A 17,978-nucleotide genomic window follows, 5' to 3' on the forward strand; every position below is an offset into this window, starting at 1 on the left:
ACTTGCACCATAAAGTAGGTAAATTATAAAGGTCTTTCAATGCTCTGTTGCATCTGCTGTGGGAGAGGGAATCGTAATCACTGTGAAACATCTGTCACAAACCCAATTAAGTGTCATTTTGAGAACTCTCACAAGGACAAGCCTATGTGAACTTGGCGGCAAGCACTCTGGTGGCCACTGGGGCATTGCAGGCCCTGGTGGGTATGGAGCAACAGTTGGACAATGTCTGTAGAATGGCCAACATTTGAGTGCTGGGGTTTCCAGCAACACCCCCTCACAACACAGTGCTAGAGGTGATGACATCCTTTTTTAGGGGTTCAAAAAGGGGGGTGGTGATGGACAGAGTATCTGAATTAAACAGAACACTCCTACCCAGTCAAAAGATCAGGGCTTGATCCATCACTTTTTTATGGGAGCTGCTCACAGTGCTATGCTACATAACTTCCTCACCTCCTGAAGCTACAGACTGCCTTAAAAACCCAGCACCTCGACAACAGTGGTGGAGATACCTTCACTGGGACCCTCTCTGATCCCACACTCCGCAAACCAGTACTCAAGAAACCGTTTTCAAACAAAGGAGAATGAGGGGTCTAGTGGCTAGAATTGACGACTTTAGAAACTGGGGACCCTAGTTTGAATCCCAGCCTTAGTGCTTGGTTCAACATTGTGTGATTCTGGGAAAATCCCTTAATCTCACTGTGCCTAAAGAGATGTGAAATGCATTTGTGTAATTCCCCACTTGATGTACACAGTCTTGTAGATCGTCTCCCAATTTCCTGCATTGTAGAGTGCTCCGTTTTCTCTTAGCTTTGATCATTCTGTATACATACTAATATTTGCCTACATAGCGAATCTCCAGGCACAAGTTGCCAGATTCCTCTCTTCAATGGCCTCAGGCCAGAGGGAACAGCTTCAGAGGTTGAGGGAAGGAGTTGCTGAAGGTTCGGGTGTTGTCCACCCTTCGGTACCTGTCACGGCTGCGAGTGTTGAGAAATAAAAAGAATTCCTGGAATCAGTGAGAGACCTGTGATGTTGGTCAATAAAAAGATGATGTAAGAGGGACTGTCTACCTAACAGGGCTACCATATCCTCCTGTGTGGCTTTAGGGTGCCTGTGGGAGCATTTTCTTTTGCTTGAAATGTGAAGGAATATAAGTGCGGCGCAGAGTCCCCGCCATACTTCTGCGTAACCCCCACCTCCAGACCTCTTAATACAGGTTCAGTGCTTTCCCTACCTCTCCCTCTTGTTGCTTTTCTAGAGTGATAAACATTTGTCACATATTTCTTTACTTGGAGCAATTTTACATCTCAAAATTTCCTAAGTTTATGATTCTTGTGATGAGAGTAAGTACGTACTACTCAAGGGACTAAGAGCTCGCCATTCGTTGGTTGTCAGAATGGGGTAATGATGTTTTGAGCCCTCTGAGATGCTTTTATCCACTTATTGTTCTTACACCTTAAAAATGTTTGATACCTAACATCTCCCTACAGGTATCTTGAGATGTATATTGAGTAGAGCCCTAAAAAAAATCAGGACAGTCCTCATTAGGGCTGTAGACCTTGACAAGAATAATACTTTGGCCATACAGCATAACTTTAACTAATCTACTTTCAGGATCTGATATTGAGGAATCAAGCTTCAAATCCGATGCGAGATGTCTTGTAGCACAATATAATACAACAACCCCTGTAGGGTTTATAAAAAACTAAATTAAAGCAGACGCCATAACTTTGCAAAGCATTCAAACTCATTTACATCCAGATGATTCCTGTTTAGTTTATGCTCACCTTCATTCCAGTAATATGCTAACAGCATCCTTTGCTGCACTCTGGTAGTCAAGCCTCTTACACTCAACTTGAGGGACTTTTCCTCCATCTTGATAGTAATGAGCTACAAGACCGTATGATAACCAAGTGTGAGAGAGAACCATCCACCTAATACCTGTCTCCGTGACCCCTTCCAGTAGCTAGGAGCGGGACCTCTTCGAGAAGCCCTCCAGTCAGCAGCACCAATGACTACATGCAATGCGACCTATCCACTGCTGATGAGCATTATCTTCTTCAAATCCCTGTCAGTTAGTACAGTAAGACTGTTCGAGATGGTATTTCATCCAGCACGTTATTGCATCAGGCTGCACCACGTTATATTCCAAAGATCCCCCAATCTCAAATCGGTCTGATTGTGCACCGTAGAGCTGCCCCACCATTTTGGCCCTAACAAACTAATTTAAGGAAGTGCACAAATTCCTAAAGACAGAGGTATGCATGAAATTTCAACTACATTATGTACCATCAGCGGAGAGCATCCTACGAGTGTCTTCTGCTGCTGCCCAGAGAGCAGAGGAACCGCATGCCCAATTTTTCGATTTTGCCAAAATAAATAATTTGGTCACCTGGGTTGTGTTCCCCAAGGCAGCTGAGGTCAGGTTCCATTACTGGCTACAAGAAAGCCAGTCAGCCGGCACAACCATGCTGGCAGAACCCCGCTTTGCCACTCTGTACCCTTAAGTGATCAGTAATAATAACCAGACTCTTAGGTACAGGATATGGGGCGCACAAGGTGTGTACTACGACTATTGCACCAAAAGACCAGTGATTGAAACAAACATAGTCCCAGTGCTCTATATTCCTTAATGGTAGGTTGGGTATCTGCATACCAGAGTTTAAATATGGCCACAGCTGTAGTGGGTATGTGTTATTGACAAATATTTATAGTGCTTTCTTGATCGTATGTAATGGAAGGAGATATTTAAAGCTTAATGCAGTCTGTAGGGTCAAGCTTTTAAGAGGGCACTAGTCATGAGCAGCACATGGTACTTTTTGCGCCAGGTGACCTCTCTCTTTTCTGCACCACTGGATTATTTTTCACCTACTGAAATTTCTGTAACTCACACCTACGCCATGCACAGTGTTGTCATAAATTTTCCATTTCAGATGTTATCAATAATGTCATAGAACATGTTATGAGTGATGTACTAGGTTAGGTCAAATGCGGTGAATGGTGAGGGTGCGAGTTATAGGTACTTCAGTTAGGAATTACTGCTGAATTTCAGTGTATTTTTTTGTAGTTGAAAACATTACGTTTTAACTGACATTTTCGTCTTAACTACAAAGTCACTTTGACCCTTATCAGAGAATTTATGAGGTTATATTCAACCAATGTAAAAAGGTGTGATTTTTAGTAAGGCAGACCTAGTGGCTTTGTCGAAAGGTCAGAATCTATCTATTGATCGATCGATCTATCTATCTCCATCCTCTGACCCACCCTGGTCACCCACAGCTTTTTTTTCAGTGTATTTGCCTAGCAGTGTGAACAGCCTAATCCTCCAATTACCTTGACAGGAATGGGGATACACTTGACTGCAAATTCAAATCTTGATTTATTCATGCTGGAACACGAAACAACTCGTGCCTCCCCTACGCGTTTTGGTCACCAGACCTTAATCGTGGGTACAACCGTCAATTGAAACACTTCTTGGTAACTGATGTTGTTTTATACCAAATGGCTCCTCCCTGTCATTGAGCCATCCAATTAGAAACATTTTGATGCATTATGGTCTCAATAGTTCATCACGTAATCAATATGCCACAAATGAGAAATCCAATTGCAAAAAGTACCTTGGTATAACAGTTGCTGCAAATTTTTAAAAAGGAACGCAAACTATGCGAACCCATTGGAGGGTTTTATAACTTTCATTTGCAGCAACTGTTATACCGAGGTACTTTTTACAATTGGATTCCTCATATGGGGCACATTGATTACGTGACAAACTATTGAGACTATTGAGACCCTAATGCATCATAATGTCATATTGTAGAAGCACATCTGTTTATTATGGGTAGTAAAGGACAGGGCCGGACTGACCGTAGCGGGCACCGGGCATTTCCCCGGTGGGCCGCTAGGGTGGGGGCTGGTTTCGGGCTCCCTGGGTTGCAATAGAGGCCCCCTGTAACAAAATCGGCCAAAACCGTCCCTCGCAAACTGCTCAGCTGCACCCCCCCGTCACCACAGGGTGGGGGGGCGAGGGGGGAAGCGGCCGAGCAGTTTGCCAGGGCCGGTTTCGGTTTCCAGTCCGGCCCTGGTAAAGGAAGCACTTCAACAGTGGATTATGGATTCTAAGCTAATCTGGTTATGTTGGTTTCTTTTCTGTAGCACAACTGCAGCTTGCGGAAGCAGTGGCTCTTGTAAACAGTCTTCCCAGCTGGACAGTGGTGGATACACTGATTCTTTCCACAAAAACTCCAGACAGCAAGCTCATATTTGGAAAAGGGAACTTCCAGACACTGACAGGTAAGAGTCCTGAGATAGTAAAAGTGCTTTTTCGTTTTATAAGGCATATTTACATTCCATAACAATAAAGAAATTACTTGTACCAGGTGCAGGAGTATTTTCAAATCCCCAGGTAGGCCCAAAATTACCTTTTATTATATGATGCCGGCCTAACAATCACACATTGCAAAAGAGGCAGTCGGACATGTTTCATTAAAAAACTCTACATTTCAGCTGTATACCATGACGTTTGGAGTTTACCTTTGACACTTTGCAAATCTTTCTTTAATTTCATTACAAAATATCATAATGTGAATGCAGACAGTATGAGAAAGATGGCTACCAGTGCATGCAAGAAGGCAAGGCTGCTTGTTCTAGCTGTCAGGGTGACAAGTCACTCAAATTCTACCAAGAGGAGGGAACACTAGTAAAATAGCCAGCAGGGAACTCAATTGGCAGTAATTCCAGTCAATATTCATTGGTGCATCCCCAGTAATTCTAACATTTTGCCAAATGTCAACCACAAGTGGAGTAAATCCATATCACAGTGGTTACAGTCGTATGTTACCTTTTTAATTCACACAGTTGTACTTTAAAGTTTACACAGGGATAATTGAACATTTTATGTTCTTAGTAGTTTGATTGAATAATGAAGCCGCCTGGCTATACTAATGGAATCAATAATTAGTGGCGTGCCTTCAAGTGTTTGCATAAATAAATACATAAAAAGGGTTGACTGAGTGTGGTGTATGCGTTGATTGGATAGGGGTTTCAGCATGTTGGATTTAGTTGTTTGCTGACGTAGGGTTTCTTAAAAGAATTGGTGTGACAACATTATGTCGCTTTCGCTGAAAGATGTATGTCATGACATTTCCAAGTACATTTCTCTTTGTGCTATGCGATTTCATGAATACATTTGCCTGTTACACCTGGTGTACTCGGGTGTCTACAGAGCAAGCGGGGCATGTTAAAACTTCATTAGTTTTTACTTGACGTTTAAAGGGATTGGACAGTAATTTAACCAGCCGTCTCTGCCAATAATAGGGAAATCTCCAATTACATGATGATTATTTCAGTAATGAGGAATGCTTGAGTGCTTAAAGCCACCAAGTGCTGCACTTTACTTGTGGTCCACCCCCAGCATCACTATTTGCCTACAGTAAAATATTACACACCTTAATAAGAGACACAGTTGAAGGGTATCTATCAATCCTCTTTAAAGCCTCTAAAATAAATTCAGAAACAGAGTCGAGCGTGGAACATACCAAATTAAAGGAAAACAGGGGAAGACACTTAAGGGGAAAGGCCTGGTGGATTAGAAATGAGGTGCTGCCCTTGGTGAAACTATTAAGTCATTGTGTTGCTTTTAATTGTTCTTATTAACCTCTTGCAGATCTTCTCATTGTTGTAGATCAATAGTAGGCTGTGATCTGTGTAAATCACTTTTCTGATATACAAATAACATAGAATGCATAAATCTGATCTGTTAATCTAAATGTCTGCGTTTTAACATTCCAATCCCTGACTATATTATTTTTATTCTAGAGAAGGTGAAAGGATTGCCTCAGTTAACCTCCGTCTTCCTGAATGTAGAAAGAATTTCTGCAGTGACATCGGTAGGGACTGAAGCATACATTTTTGCTACTTGTGCCAATGCCTTGTGTGACGAGAGATGATTAGAAGCATATATTTCTATGCTGGTCAAATATATTGATGTCATTGGCAGGAGCAGCAGCACGTTTGAATTTGAAGTGACATTTTTTTTTTTTCACAACCAAGTTTATTGAGCGTAAAAGTATCAAGGATGTGGCATCTTCACACACCAAGATCACCACAACAGTATCAATGTAGAGGTGACATACATAAGATTCACAAAGCTAGTGTCAATGAAGCTCAGCTTTAAAAATGCCCTAACAACCCTCCCCAACCCCAACTACACCCCAACCCATACCCACCAACCCCCCCCCCCACCACACATGTACAGAGGCAACACAAAAACGATTCACATAGAGGATGCAGGTGTAATGCAACCAGGGTCGTGCCATTTGGGCCAGAAAAGTCACTGCGATCAAATGTCCTCCTCCTGCTCCGCCGGGGGTTCCAAGGTCAGGTCACGGTAGTCGGCCCACCGCCTCCAGATCTTGTAGTGTTTGCGTGGGCAGCCCCGCGCCTCAAAGATTGGTTTCTCAAGACCCATAAAGTAGTCCAGCCCAGCCTTCCACGCAGACAGGGGGGGGGCCCTCACAGATTTCCAGGCCCGAGCTAGGTCGCGCTTAGCAACCACCAGGCCCAGTAGCAGCAAGTGGCGCTTGTATATGTTGCCCCCAACCCCCTCCATAATGTGCAGCAGGCCGAGCCTGTGAGTTCGAGGAAGATCCCAGCCCAGGACCTCAGCCAGGCAACTCCATACGCCCCTCCAGAATCCAGCCAGGCGACCACACGACCACACCGTATGTATTAGGGAGCCAGGCACTTCCCCACAACGCAGGCACTCCGATGACGCAATCAACCCAGCCTTCCACAGTCGTTCACGTGTGTAGTAGGCACGATGCAGGTATTTGAACTGTATCAGGCGAAGCCGGACCGCAATTGCGGTGCCGCGCGGGGACTCCAGCGCCTCCCTCCAGTCGTCCTCATCCAAGGCGCCCACGTCTACCCCCCATGCGTCCCGAAGGGAGCGAAGAGTGGACGAGCAGTGAATAACAAGGGACCGATAAATCCCAGAGACCTTCTTGTCTCCCATGTCTCCCATAAACACTTTCGCCTCAATTGGGTTGAACTCCGGCAGGGAGTCGAGGCCGGCAATGCAGGGGGCGAGGGCATGCCTCAGCTGGAGGTAACGGAAGAACTGGGACTGGGGCATCTGGAACTCTACTCGGAGTTCCTCAAAGGATTTGAGGGTGGCGCCTGACATGACCTGGCCCAGTTGTGTAATTCCAATAGCCTCCCAACCCTCGAACCCGGCTAGGGCCGCCAGTTCTGGGAGCAGACCGTTGTGCCACAGCGGCGTTTCGGCCGTTAATTTGCCCCACCAACCCATGCGGCGCAAAGACTGCCGCCACACTGCAAAGACCACTTTTGTTACTGACGGCAGCCCGCGGCGTATACGGGCCGAGTAGAGAACGGTGTGGAGCGTATGATCACCCATCAGATGCCTCTCCAGGGCATAGGCCGGGTCACTCCTGTCCCCGTACCACCATTCATTGAGGACAAGAAGATGTGACGCCTGGTAGTAGGAGAGGAGGTCGGATGTGGCCAGACCACCACAGTAAGTGGACAGAAAGCATGTCCTCAGGGCCACCCTGGCTGCACCGCCATCCCACAGGAAGCGGCTCAGCACAGAGTTCACCTGACGGAACCACTCCATGCCAATGGGGTGCGGGAAATGCTGGAGTTGGTACAGCAGTCTCGGCAGCGCCACCATCTTAAAAATGGCCGACCTCCCAAAGATCGTAAGGGGCATTCTGGACCACGTCTTGACATCAGCCTGAACCCGTTCCCACACCGGCAAGACACTGCGCGTCCAGACCACGGCTCGCGAAGTCGAGAGGAAAACACCCAAATATCTCAGGCCGTCCGTCGCCACGCGCAGGTCGGCGGCCCAAGGGTCGGTAACCGTTCCGCCACGTAGAACCCACAGGGTCGACTTAGACAAGTTAAGGCGGAGCCCTGAGACTTCGCCAAACCCCCGCATGATCTCCAATACCCGAGGGCCCGAGCGCCGCAGGTCGGTAAGGAAAAGGAAGACGTCGTCCGCGTAAAGCGCAATCCTATCCGTTAGGGTATCGTTCCAGACAAAGCCACGCAGATGGGCATCCAATCGTATCCGCGACGCCAGGGGCTCCATGGCCAGGGCGAATAGATAGGGGGACAGTGGGCAGCCCTGCCGAGTACCACGGCCTATCCGGAAACGTCCCGAGACCGCACCGGCTACCCGGACCGACGCCGTAACATTAGTATACAGGAGACGGATATAGGACAAGAAGACAGGCCCTAGATTGAGGCGGGCCAACAAGGTGAACAAATATGCCCAACTCACCGAGTCAAAGGCCCGGTCCATGTCCGCGAGGAGCAGTGCGGCCCGTTCATCTCTAGCCCCCATGGCGTCGATCGCTGCCTGCGCCCGCCGGATATTATGCCTGGTGGCCCTGTGCGGCATGAACCCGGCCTGGTCAGGGTGGACCAGGTCGGCGATGTGGGGCAGGAGGCGATTCGCCAGGGCTTTCGCCAAGATCTTGGCCTCGATGTTGATGAGGGAGATTGGCCTGTAAGAGTCGTGTCGGTCCGGCGCCCTGCCAGGCTTCAAAAAGACCACAATCTCGGCATGGCGCCAGTCAGGTGGCAACTCGCCTCTAGACCGCGCCGCCTCCAGGGCGCTGCGAAAGTGGGGTCCCAGCTGGACATGGAACTTTTTATAGAATTCGGCGGGATAACCGCTCGGGCCGGGCGCTTTCCCAGTATTCAATTGGCCAAGGGCCTCCCCAAGTTCCTCGGACGTTAGCGGGGCCTCCAAGGCCGTTCTAGTCTCCTCCGGAACTGCCTGCGGGAGCAGGTCGTCCAAGTAAGAGGCAATCTCGCCCTCCATCAATGGGTCACGAGGAGCGTATTGTGCCTCGTAATAGCGGGCGAAGCTAGCCGCCAACCGATCCGGGTCGGTCATAACCGAGCCATCCTCCGCCGTAATGCCGGGTAGCTCAAGGGGCTGGAAGGTCGCCTGGCAAAGCCTATGTAGCATGGTGCAGGACTTATCACCCCATTGATACACCCTGCTATGCGTGGCAAGCCACGCCTGCCGGGCCTCCTCATAGAGGACCGAGGAATATGTCTGCTGGGCCTGCAGGAGCTGTCGCACGACGCCATCGCCACCCCCGAGTCGACTACGCTGCTCCAGCTCCTCCACGCGGGCCGCGGCAGTCACAATGGCCTCCCGGTGTTCCCGCCGAGCGGCTGTTGAAGTGACATTTTATGCTGAAATGTTTTGTTGTACTCCACCAGTGTGGTGTGGATTCATAGTCATTCTTGGTGTGGCGTCTAAGACGAAATATCTTATCTGTTATAGGTCTAATTAAGTATAAAAATAGTATTCTTTCTGAAAAATAGGCAAGGAGGCTAAGGGAGTGGCTGAGAAAAGCAAAAGGAACTCAAGGCCTTAAAAAACCATAAGGCCTAGTGTGCTCTTTTTCAGCCCTGTTCTTGGTTTAAATGCACAATGAAAGGACTCTGTATTTTATATTCTATTTATATTTTCTTCCGCTCATTCAATTTCTAGAGTGTTGATTTTGCCAAAGACATCAAAGCGCTGTACAAAAAATGTACAAAAAATCTAATGGTCCTAGGAGAATAAAAATAAACTAGGGCAAACTAAATAACACAATTCACTAAAAGACAAAAGTTTAAAAAAAGAAATTGGGTGGACCCACACAGATTGAGCATAACAGAGTCCAAAGCAAAAAAAAGAAATTTTGCTTCAAGTCCACAATGAGGTTTTGTGTTTCATTGGTGAAATTGCTAACAGAAGTAAATTCAAAAGAACCGTGTTGAAATTAGTGGTTCGTTGTGCGCGAGGTAAAGGTCAATGCAGAGACCAAGCTATAGAAATTAAATTAAACACTTATTGGCGAGCCTAACAGACAGGCTTGTTAGGACTTTCCTAAGGACAGCTTTTGCCATTTGGTGAGAAGTCATGTAATCATACAGCGCACTTAAACAGTCTTGAGACTGTCTTAACGAAAAGAAACATGGACCTTATTTAATAAAATTATGCCTTGGCTTAAGACACACTTAAAACTGTTGTTGAGGATCTTATTTTTTAAACTTCTCCTTGGCTGTTAATAGTCTAACGACTGTTTAAAGTCAGACATTAACGTTTTGACAATGTGTTTAGACTATTATAAGATTGTCTTAAACCAGTACAAATCATTTGATAGATGAAGGATACCTTTTCCTCGCTTAAGACAGATTTAATACTGTATTAAAATCGGCTTTAGTGGAGGGAAAAGCTTCAGTAAATCTGGCCCTTGATTTTGAGCATTCAGTCCGGATCTTTGGTCGTCAAATTATATAGCCTCAGAGGGCTAATTCATCCTTTCCTTATTCCAAGACAGGAACTATTAATTAGGGTATTAATAACACTCAGGATTCAGTCACCAAGGTCCTGACATATAAAGTCTTCAGTCTTTCTTATGCAAGGAAGGACAGTCTTATGTCTGTTTTTAGACTTTTTAAGCCAGTATAGACTATTAGGACAATTTTATGAATGGTGAATGGTGTCCACTATAGAAAGTGTTGATGAGGTACAATACATATTTCGCAAGTGACGACTAGGCCGTCGGTATGTGATGTACAGATGACATTCCTTTTTTTGTTCATGGCTCCATACCCTGATAAGTGAAGGAACAAAGAAAGAAAACAGCAAAGTTGGGAAGCAGTAGTATGGTCAATGAAAATTAATTGACTTAAAACAAAATGGAGCTAAAAATAGCACAATAAAACTTGACCGATCATCAAACCCAAAAGAGACACGTGAGTGCAGCACAGACCTCCATCAGTTGATCTAACACAAACCACAGAATCACAATGTTCCCGCCACAGAAAAACCCCGAAAGCTCTGGAACCTACAAGCAACAATAATGACACATGTCATCATATAAATAAACTTTAAAAAAGAGCATGAAAAAAGACTATTAAATTAGTTACTGAGCTGCTTTAATTAGATAACCATAAAATGGTGGTAGTACTTTGCACCGTATTTTACACTATTGTCAGATCCAATAGTAAGTGCACAACATACATTATTTTTCCTATTTCATGTAACATCAAATCATTTATGTGGGCAATACATTTTTGTTATAAAGAGGCTGTAGATGGCCAAGACAATGAGGGCAAAGTTGTATCCTCACCGCACTGGTCCTCAATACAAATGTCAACATGCCCAGGCCTTAGCTGTATGCCATACTGCAGTTATCACACTATTAACCAGTGCACCAAACCCTATAATCATGACAATTGTTAACTTTTACCCCCACTGAAAATAGTGCTTTTTGGGCAACTACACCTCTGTTCATCAGGGGTCTCATTGAGCACCCCAATAGCTGGCTAAATCAAAAGTTAAGTCTTACAAAACAGTTATTTTTAAATGTCATAATGCGTTCAAGGCCTCAAAATAGCATGTGTGGTTGTATTGTGGAATAGAATTTTATTTTCGTGGCTCAGCACTAATTCATCACTCTGGTGTAAATAACATTAGTAGAGCCTGCCAAACATAAGTTTAGGGCCTCGTCATGCTTTTAAAGAGTTGTGAGGGTGAAATAAATAAAAAGCATTAGCAAAGCCTATAAGCCTGCACTCAATAGTTAAAGACGAGACCTGTTGGCTTTGCCTGTGCTTGTTCTGTAGCGCATGGATCGACCTAGCCAAAGACAACACTTGCACTCACAGACAGAACAGAGTCATGCGCCACACAGGGAGCGCATACATGTTCAGTTGCCTGTGTGTCCATGAGTATGTGAATGTATGCATGTTGTCTGTGCCTGTGGGTAAGTGCCTGTTGGAAGTAGGACCGGGCAAAAATAAATTACGCAGACATCATTTGGATAATTTCAGGCAATTTCCTTTATGCTTGTTTAATGCGTAATTCCTTAAATAACTCCACAACACAAATGACCAAAACGCAAGCAGTCATTCATGGCAGTGTTTTTGGTGCTATTTTTTCAGTGCAAAATGCATTCTCGCGTCCAAAACGTACTTGAGGTTGCATTTCTCGCCAAAATCTATTGGTGAAGGCCGGATTTCATTTTGTGTGTTTCCTGAAATGTACCCAAATTTTGTACATTTAGAGTTGTAAGTGCATATCTAACTGTAAGTGGTGCCTGTGAGTGTTGTTGCTCTTAGCAAGTTGTATAGCAAAGCGTGTTGGCTTTCGTCTGGATAATAGTTTTAACTTTCCTCTTTTTTTAACCGTTGTAGTGTAGGCATCAATGGAAAAATAAGGACTTAAAAAGAACTGTGTGTTTTTCAAGTGAGAGGTTTAGCACCCCACATTTATTTGCACGAGTAAAGAAGGCACAGGATAAGGCAACAGACACTTCCTTCCAAAACCTGACATATAAACCTGTCCTAAACCATGAACGTAGAATCCCTCTGCGCAGAAACGCCAGATAAATATTAGAAAAACAAACTTTAGAAAGTAGACCTTTATAAAATGTTTCATTCTAAGCAGAAGTTCTATTTACCCAAAAACACTTTAATACTGGAGACAACTTTGAAATTGTCCAAATATTGTAGCTAACATAAAACCTTTTAAATGACTTTGTATTGCTGTCAGAGATTGTTATAAAGAAGACCAAATACTGACATTGTCTCCTCGATTGAGTTCTATGAATGGGATACATGCAGGGCGGTGTGCATCAGAAAGCCAATAATGAACAACGGATACTACATTTAAATATCGAAAAGGCTCCCTAGTACCTATAATCGTGAATTTTCCATTTTATATAACTTTTATGGAGAAGTGACTTCCGTTGACAAGGATATCGTTTAAATAGTGGACAAGCCAAGGGAAGATACATTTCATGAAGAACATCTGTTCCAAATAGGGCAGCAACTAGATTAGAAATAGGGTGATCAACAGAGAGAAAGAGTGGGAGGAAGAGAGAGCATTAAAGAATGGTATGATGGTTTAAGAGATACAAAGTGTTGCATGGAAAAATAATAAAATAAAAAGAATTGAGATGGAAGAACGATAGAGCCATACTGGAGCAGAGAGTCCTATAGATATAGACAGAGAGAAAGGGAAAGAGATATGGAAAGAATATGTTAAGGAAATCCAAAGGAAAGCAAAGAAATACACCTCTGGCTCATCAGGCACATGAGCAACTAGACACTAAGCCTGGGCGGAGTTCGCGGAGTTCCGCTATGCAGAACTCCGTGAAGTACAAAAGAAACTCAGCCATGCTACATGGAGCTCCGCGAGCAGTGGAGTGTATGAGATAAATGCCTTTTACAGTGATTTTCAGTGCCATGTGCTTGTCCGCACTGTGCAATCATCGCAAACAGCACCATGCACAGCGCAAGGGGGTGCTGCTTCCTTTCTGCCGCTTGAGTAGATTTTTACTCGAGCAGCAGCTTTCTCAACAGGAACGCAGGGTTACTCAGCGTGAGCAGTCGCGAGCATACACGACCACTTGCAATGAGAAATCTGACCGTCCTCGTTGAGAAATGCCGCTGGGAGGTCGATGTTCCACGCTCGCTCTCGCCAACTTGATGTTGACAGTCGTGACCGAGGAAAAATCTCGCTGGGAGGTGGAATTTCCTCGCTTGCCAACATGACGTTGACGAACGCAAGTGAGGAAAAAACTACGCTCCGCTACGTGAAGCAGAGTTTTTCGGAACTCCGCAAGCTCTGTGTAATGCGGAGTTCACCCCTCAGACTTATTAGACACTTCAGCAACGCTTATGTCCGGACGGATTGCCCTTACGCAATGATAGTATCGAGTAGTGCATCTCTCAGACCATGTGTATACCTGTGCCCTACAAGGGTTGTTCCCTCAGCCACCAACTCTAAAAGCAGCCTCAGGGCGCAAACACCCATTGACCTTTCACATTGTTGGGTACTCAGTGGCATGCACGAGCATGGAAATAAAAGCTGTGTGGCGGAGGAAGGTAAACCCCCCCCGAAGCAGCCATCTTGCAGTGAAAATGCTGAAAAGTGCATTGTGCTAGTTCCAGATAATAGGTGAGCAGGAGCCTTCTGTTCCCAGTCTCCTATGCCTAGAGCTGGAAGGCTCAGAAGCCGGGAGGGCTGTGACAGTCAGCAGCTGCTGCCACTGTATTTCATATGATTGATACGCAAAGTGCTCCCCTAAAAAATCCCATCAGGCGGTAGGACAAGCAGGCAATCGTTTCTCCGGCGTGGATGCCTTCAGAGAAGAGTGGTGCTCAGGATGGGTACACAAACATGTCCAATAGCAAGCCTTCTTTCAGCTTACCGTGCTCGGTGTGCAGCAGGTGGCACCACTGCCTGCCAAACGTCATAATAACTACAGTAATCCGACAATTATCACTTGTAGTAGGACAACAAACTATCACAGTTTTTGCAACCCCTCTATGACTGAGTTCCTTTTCTCGTTTTTTTAATAACTTGTTTTGCATTTTTTTCACAAAAACAGTTTCTTGTAAATTATACCTATCAAGAATTTTCATGCTTTTACATGCTTATTTTAATTAAAAATGTTGCTTTCAGTAGTCTTCTGCATTTAGCAGTGCACCTCATGCAATTGTAATGAAAGACCTCCCTAGGTGGAATTTTACACCAAAGACCCACAGACTATGATATGAGACAGAAAAGCCCTCTAAGCTCACCCAAGATAGAACTGACGCTCTCTCAAATCAGCGGCTGAAGGGAGTGAACCTAAAGACCTCTCTGTGTATGTTTGCAAACTTAAAAGTATTTGGCTTCTTCAGACCGAAATCCCTGTGAGCTTCTTAAGAGAATCTCAATAGACGCCATGTATAAAGAGAAATGCCCAGCACACCATTTGAAGTGCTTAGTGAGATCAAGGGAAAGGAGAGTTTTTTTAATTTTACTGTACTGGTCTATAAAAGTATAGATTTGGTAGTATAGGTCACATTGTTAGAAAGAAGTGGATTGTGTAAAATGCCCTTTGTAGTGTAGCTTTTCATGGGCCCTAGGGAAATGCATCACTGCAGCTGTATTTTTTAAGATGGCTCAATTGTGTAAATGAGGGTGTAGTAACTGCTGCTCATGGTCTGGCGCAAAGCTGTGGCCGAGCCTTGATTCATACATGCTTCCGCCAACCTCTTTGTTTAGTGTTTCAGAGTCAACTAGGAAGTTCTCTCAGTTCTCACTCTCAAGAATAGCCAGACTCCAAATAGTGCTGCAACCCCAAGCACACGTTGACTACAACTTCTGTTGTGAGTTTACTCGTTGTGATGCGCATTTCTATTTTTTCATATTTCTTTTCTCTTCTTTTCCAGAAAGAACTTGAAGAAGCCTGGGGAGTGAAGGTGTTTGATCGATATACGGTTGTTTTACATATATTTCGTTACAATGCTCGAACCAGGGAGGCCAAACTGCAAATCGCCTTGGCAGAGCTTCCACTGCTCAGGTAAAAGGCAGGTACATCAAGCTTCACTTGAGAAAAAATGGAGGAGCACAAGTGAAAGAGGGACCCCAAAGCAGTCCTTTCATAGCAAAGTAACTATAAAGAACCTTGAAGTCATGTATAAGATAGATATATAACCCTCACAGCCAATCTAGTGCTAGCTTCTAGCTCTTTTCATAATCAGAAGCAGGTTGCAGTGGAAATGCAACCCCCTAAAAGGGATGTTTAGGGATGGGTTTGTTAACTATTTACATGAATAGAAGTGGCACATCACATTCACACATGTGATATCAGTGATCAATTTTCCTCCTTTTACAATATTGGTGTAAACAAAAAAATATATATGAAAAAAAGGAAAATAGATATTTTCTCACAATACAATACAAAACACGGATTGTGATTGCTACCACAGGCAAATGATGGTGTCAGTGTGACAAAGGATTGGTTTCCAAAGTAATTTCCCTGAGCTTAGCAGATACACTCCAGTTCCAATGATCGGTAACCAGGTACTGGACGCAGTCCAGGAGGACACTACTTATAGTTCCAACTGGCCTCCAAAGTTATTTGTTTCAATAGCTGGATCGCTGGTAATGGGATTATGTTAGCCACCCTGGCTTGGTTCTTTCTGGTACCAAACTTTAGGACAACCTCTTTGGAACTGTTTTTCACAGCCATTCTTTTCAGGAGTGGGGGTACCCATGGAATGGAGAGCTTTCTTTGAAGAAACTGGATCCAACTGGTAGCGAGAAAGCTAGGATTTAGGGCTAGTGTCCAGCTGTGTCTTTGAATGGTGATATCTCTGTAACAGGTTCTGGAATCAGTGCACATGTTCTCAGCTAGTGGGATATTAACCTCAGGCCCAGGGTGAAAGATAATATCTCCTTTTGTCTCCCTTTGGTTTAAGGATAGGTTATAAAGCTGCTCACAAAGTAAGACTTGATACGGTATAGGCCAGGAGATGGTGCAGACTCACCCCACTCGTAGTTTTGGAATTTCAACAGGCTCTTGCATGGTAAATGCCTTTGATTCTGATCGTTTTTGTCCTCCCTGACTGGTAACTTCCTCGAGTTGGCTAGATTGTACTCTTGGTGTCTGACTTGAGGGCTAGCTCCTCTCTTCACTGCTGCATGAACGCTTCCTTTTCTTCCAGGGATATCGAGGGAACTTGACATTCTGCAGAGTATTGCTCCTGTTCCCAGCCAAGGAGCATAAGCAGTACCTTCCAGAACCCAATTCCTGCTTAGACTCTGTGCTAGTGTCCAGACAAATATCCAGAACAGGTCCTGTATTACCAGTTGAGTTCAGGGATTCAGGCAGGTAGCCATAATGAATCAATGTTTGTGCCATGTTCAACATTTATATCTGGCTAACGAGAGTAAGGCACATCATGCCATGTATGCTGGTTAAAAATGTCCAGTGCCCATTGACAGGATCTTATCTGACATTTCCCACAGCCTGGTGAGGTGGCATAAGTCACCTTCTACTGTGCGTGCCTGTTACACTTTAGCGGTATCCTATGGCCCACAGTGCCTAGTGTAATAAAAAAGAAAACGCAGATTGTAAAGCGTAATGAGGGAAAAGCAATAGAAAAGGTTAGAAAATAGCAAAAAAGGGACGGGATGGCACAGCTCTGCAGATGGTGCAGGGACCTTCATCAGTCATCACTATGGATCCACTGGTTCTGTAGTAGAGGATCTCTGTGTATAGTCATAATCTAGTGAATAGTCCCGCCCATGTGCGTGGACCCCGGAGCAATCAAAAATAATCTCTTACAGTGTCAAAAAATGCAGAAATGCATAGACACTGAAGAGAGAATTTAAAGACAGATAATGCAACCTAAAAAGGCAACACTGTCCAGTACTTCAACTAGAAATTCCACCAAAAAATCCACAAAACAGCAAAAGCCTGTACAGATTTCCATTGCTTCAACAGCAAACTCCCTCAGGAATGATAGAGAGAAGAACCTGTACAGACAAGCCCCATAGGCTGCCATTATGTGGCTCAAAACAGGATACTGTGCCTTTAAGAGAATCTTCCAGAACCTTCTCCCAGTATCCCAGAATGCATAGCAGGTCCAAGTTACTTCCAGTTCTTTTTTCCGGCTCCTGCAAGCAGGACCCTGGAGCATTGAGCTCTCCCTTTTCAGGGGTTTTGTTGGTGTTTTTTCACTAAATTCGATTTTTTTTGTGCTTTTAAAGTACTTTGGTAACTTTCTTCTTGGGTTCTGCACTCTTTATTGTCCATAATGCCAGCATTATTTGACAAATGCCCGGAGTGCTCCAGGAAGAAGGCCAAGTCAGACCCCCATGAGGTGTGTATCCTCTGCCTTCCCTCTTCCCACATCCCAGAGGATTGTGTGATCTGTAGAGGCTTTTCTGGCAGGACCCTGAAGGACAGGAGGAAGATCAGACTTCAGGGACTTGAAGAAAGAAGATTGAAGGCTCCAGGTGGGTCTGGAGGGGCTTCTGCTGCCCATGCTGAGGCCTCTGGGGGGCTCCCCAGGGGCAGGAAGTCCAGCACACGTCCAAGATCTCCGTCTGGGTCGGTTGCTATGACCACGACGTCGAGAGGAAGGTCCACGGCCAG

General features: G+C 44.9%; 1 protein-coding gene across 1 annotated transcript in view; it reads left to right on the plus strand.

Moving 5' to 3' along the window:
- The window catches only part of GTPBP6 (GTP binding protein 6), a 128,330-nt gene that overhangs the window by 11,988 nt on the left and 98,364 nt on the right, over positions 1–17,978 (plus strand). The window contains exons 2-4 of the mRNA XM_078656170.1: positions 4,153–4,290; positions 5,815–5,885; positions 15,265–15,395. Of these exons, the coding sequence (XP_078512296.1) occupies positions 4,153–4,290; positions 5,815–5,885; positions 15,265–15,395 (340 nt within the window). The remainder of the gene's footprint in view (positions 1–4,152; positions 4,291–5,814; positions 5,886–15,264; positions 15,396–17,978) is intronic.

This window comes from Lissotriton helveticus, chromosome 8 (genome assembly GCF_964261635.1).
Source record: "Lissotriton helveticus chromosome 8, aLisHel1.1, whole genome shotgun sequence".
NCBI lineage: Eukaryota > Metazoa > Chordata > Amphibia > Caudata > Salamandridae > Lissotriton > Lissotriton helveticus.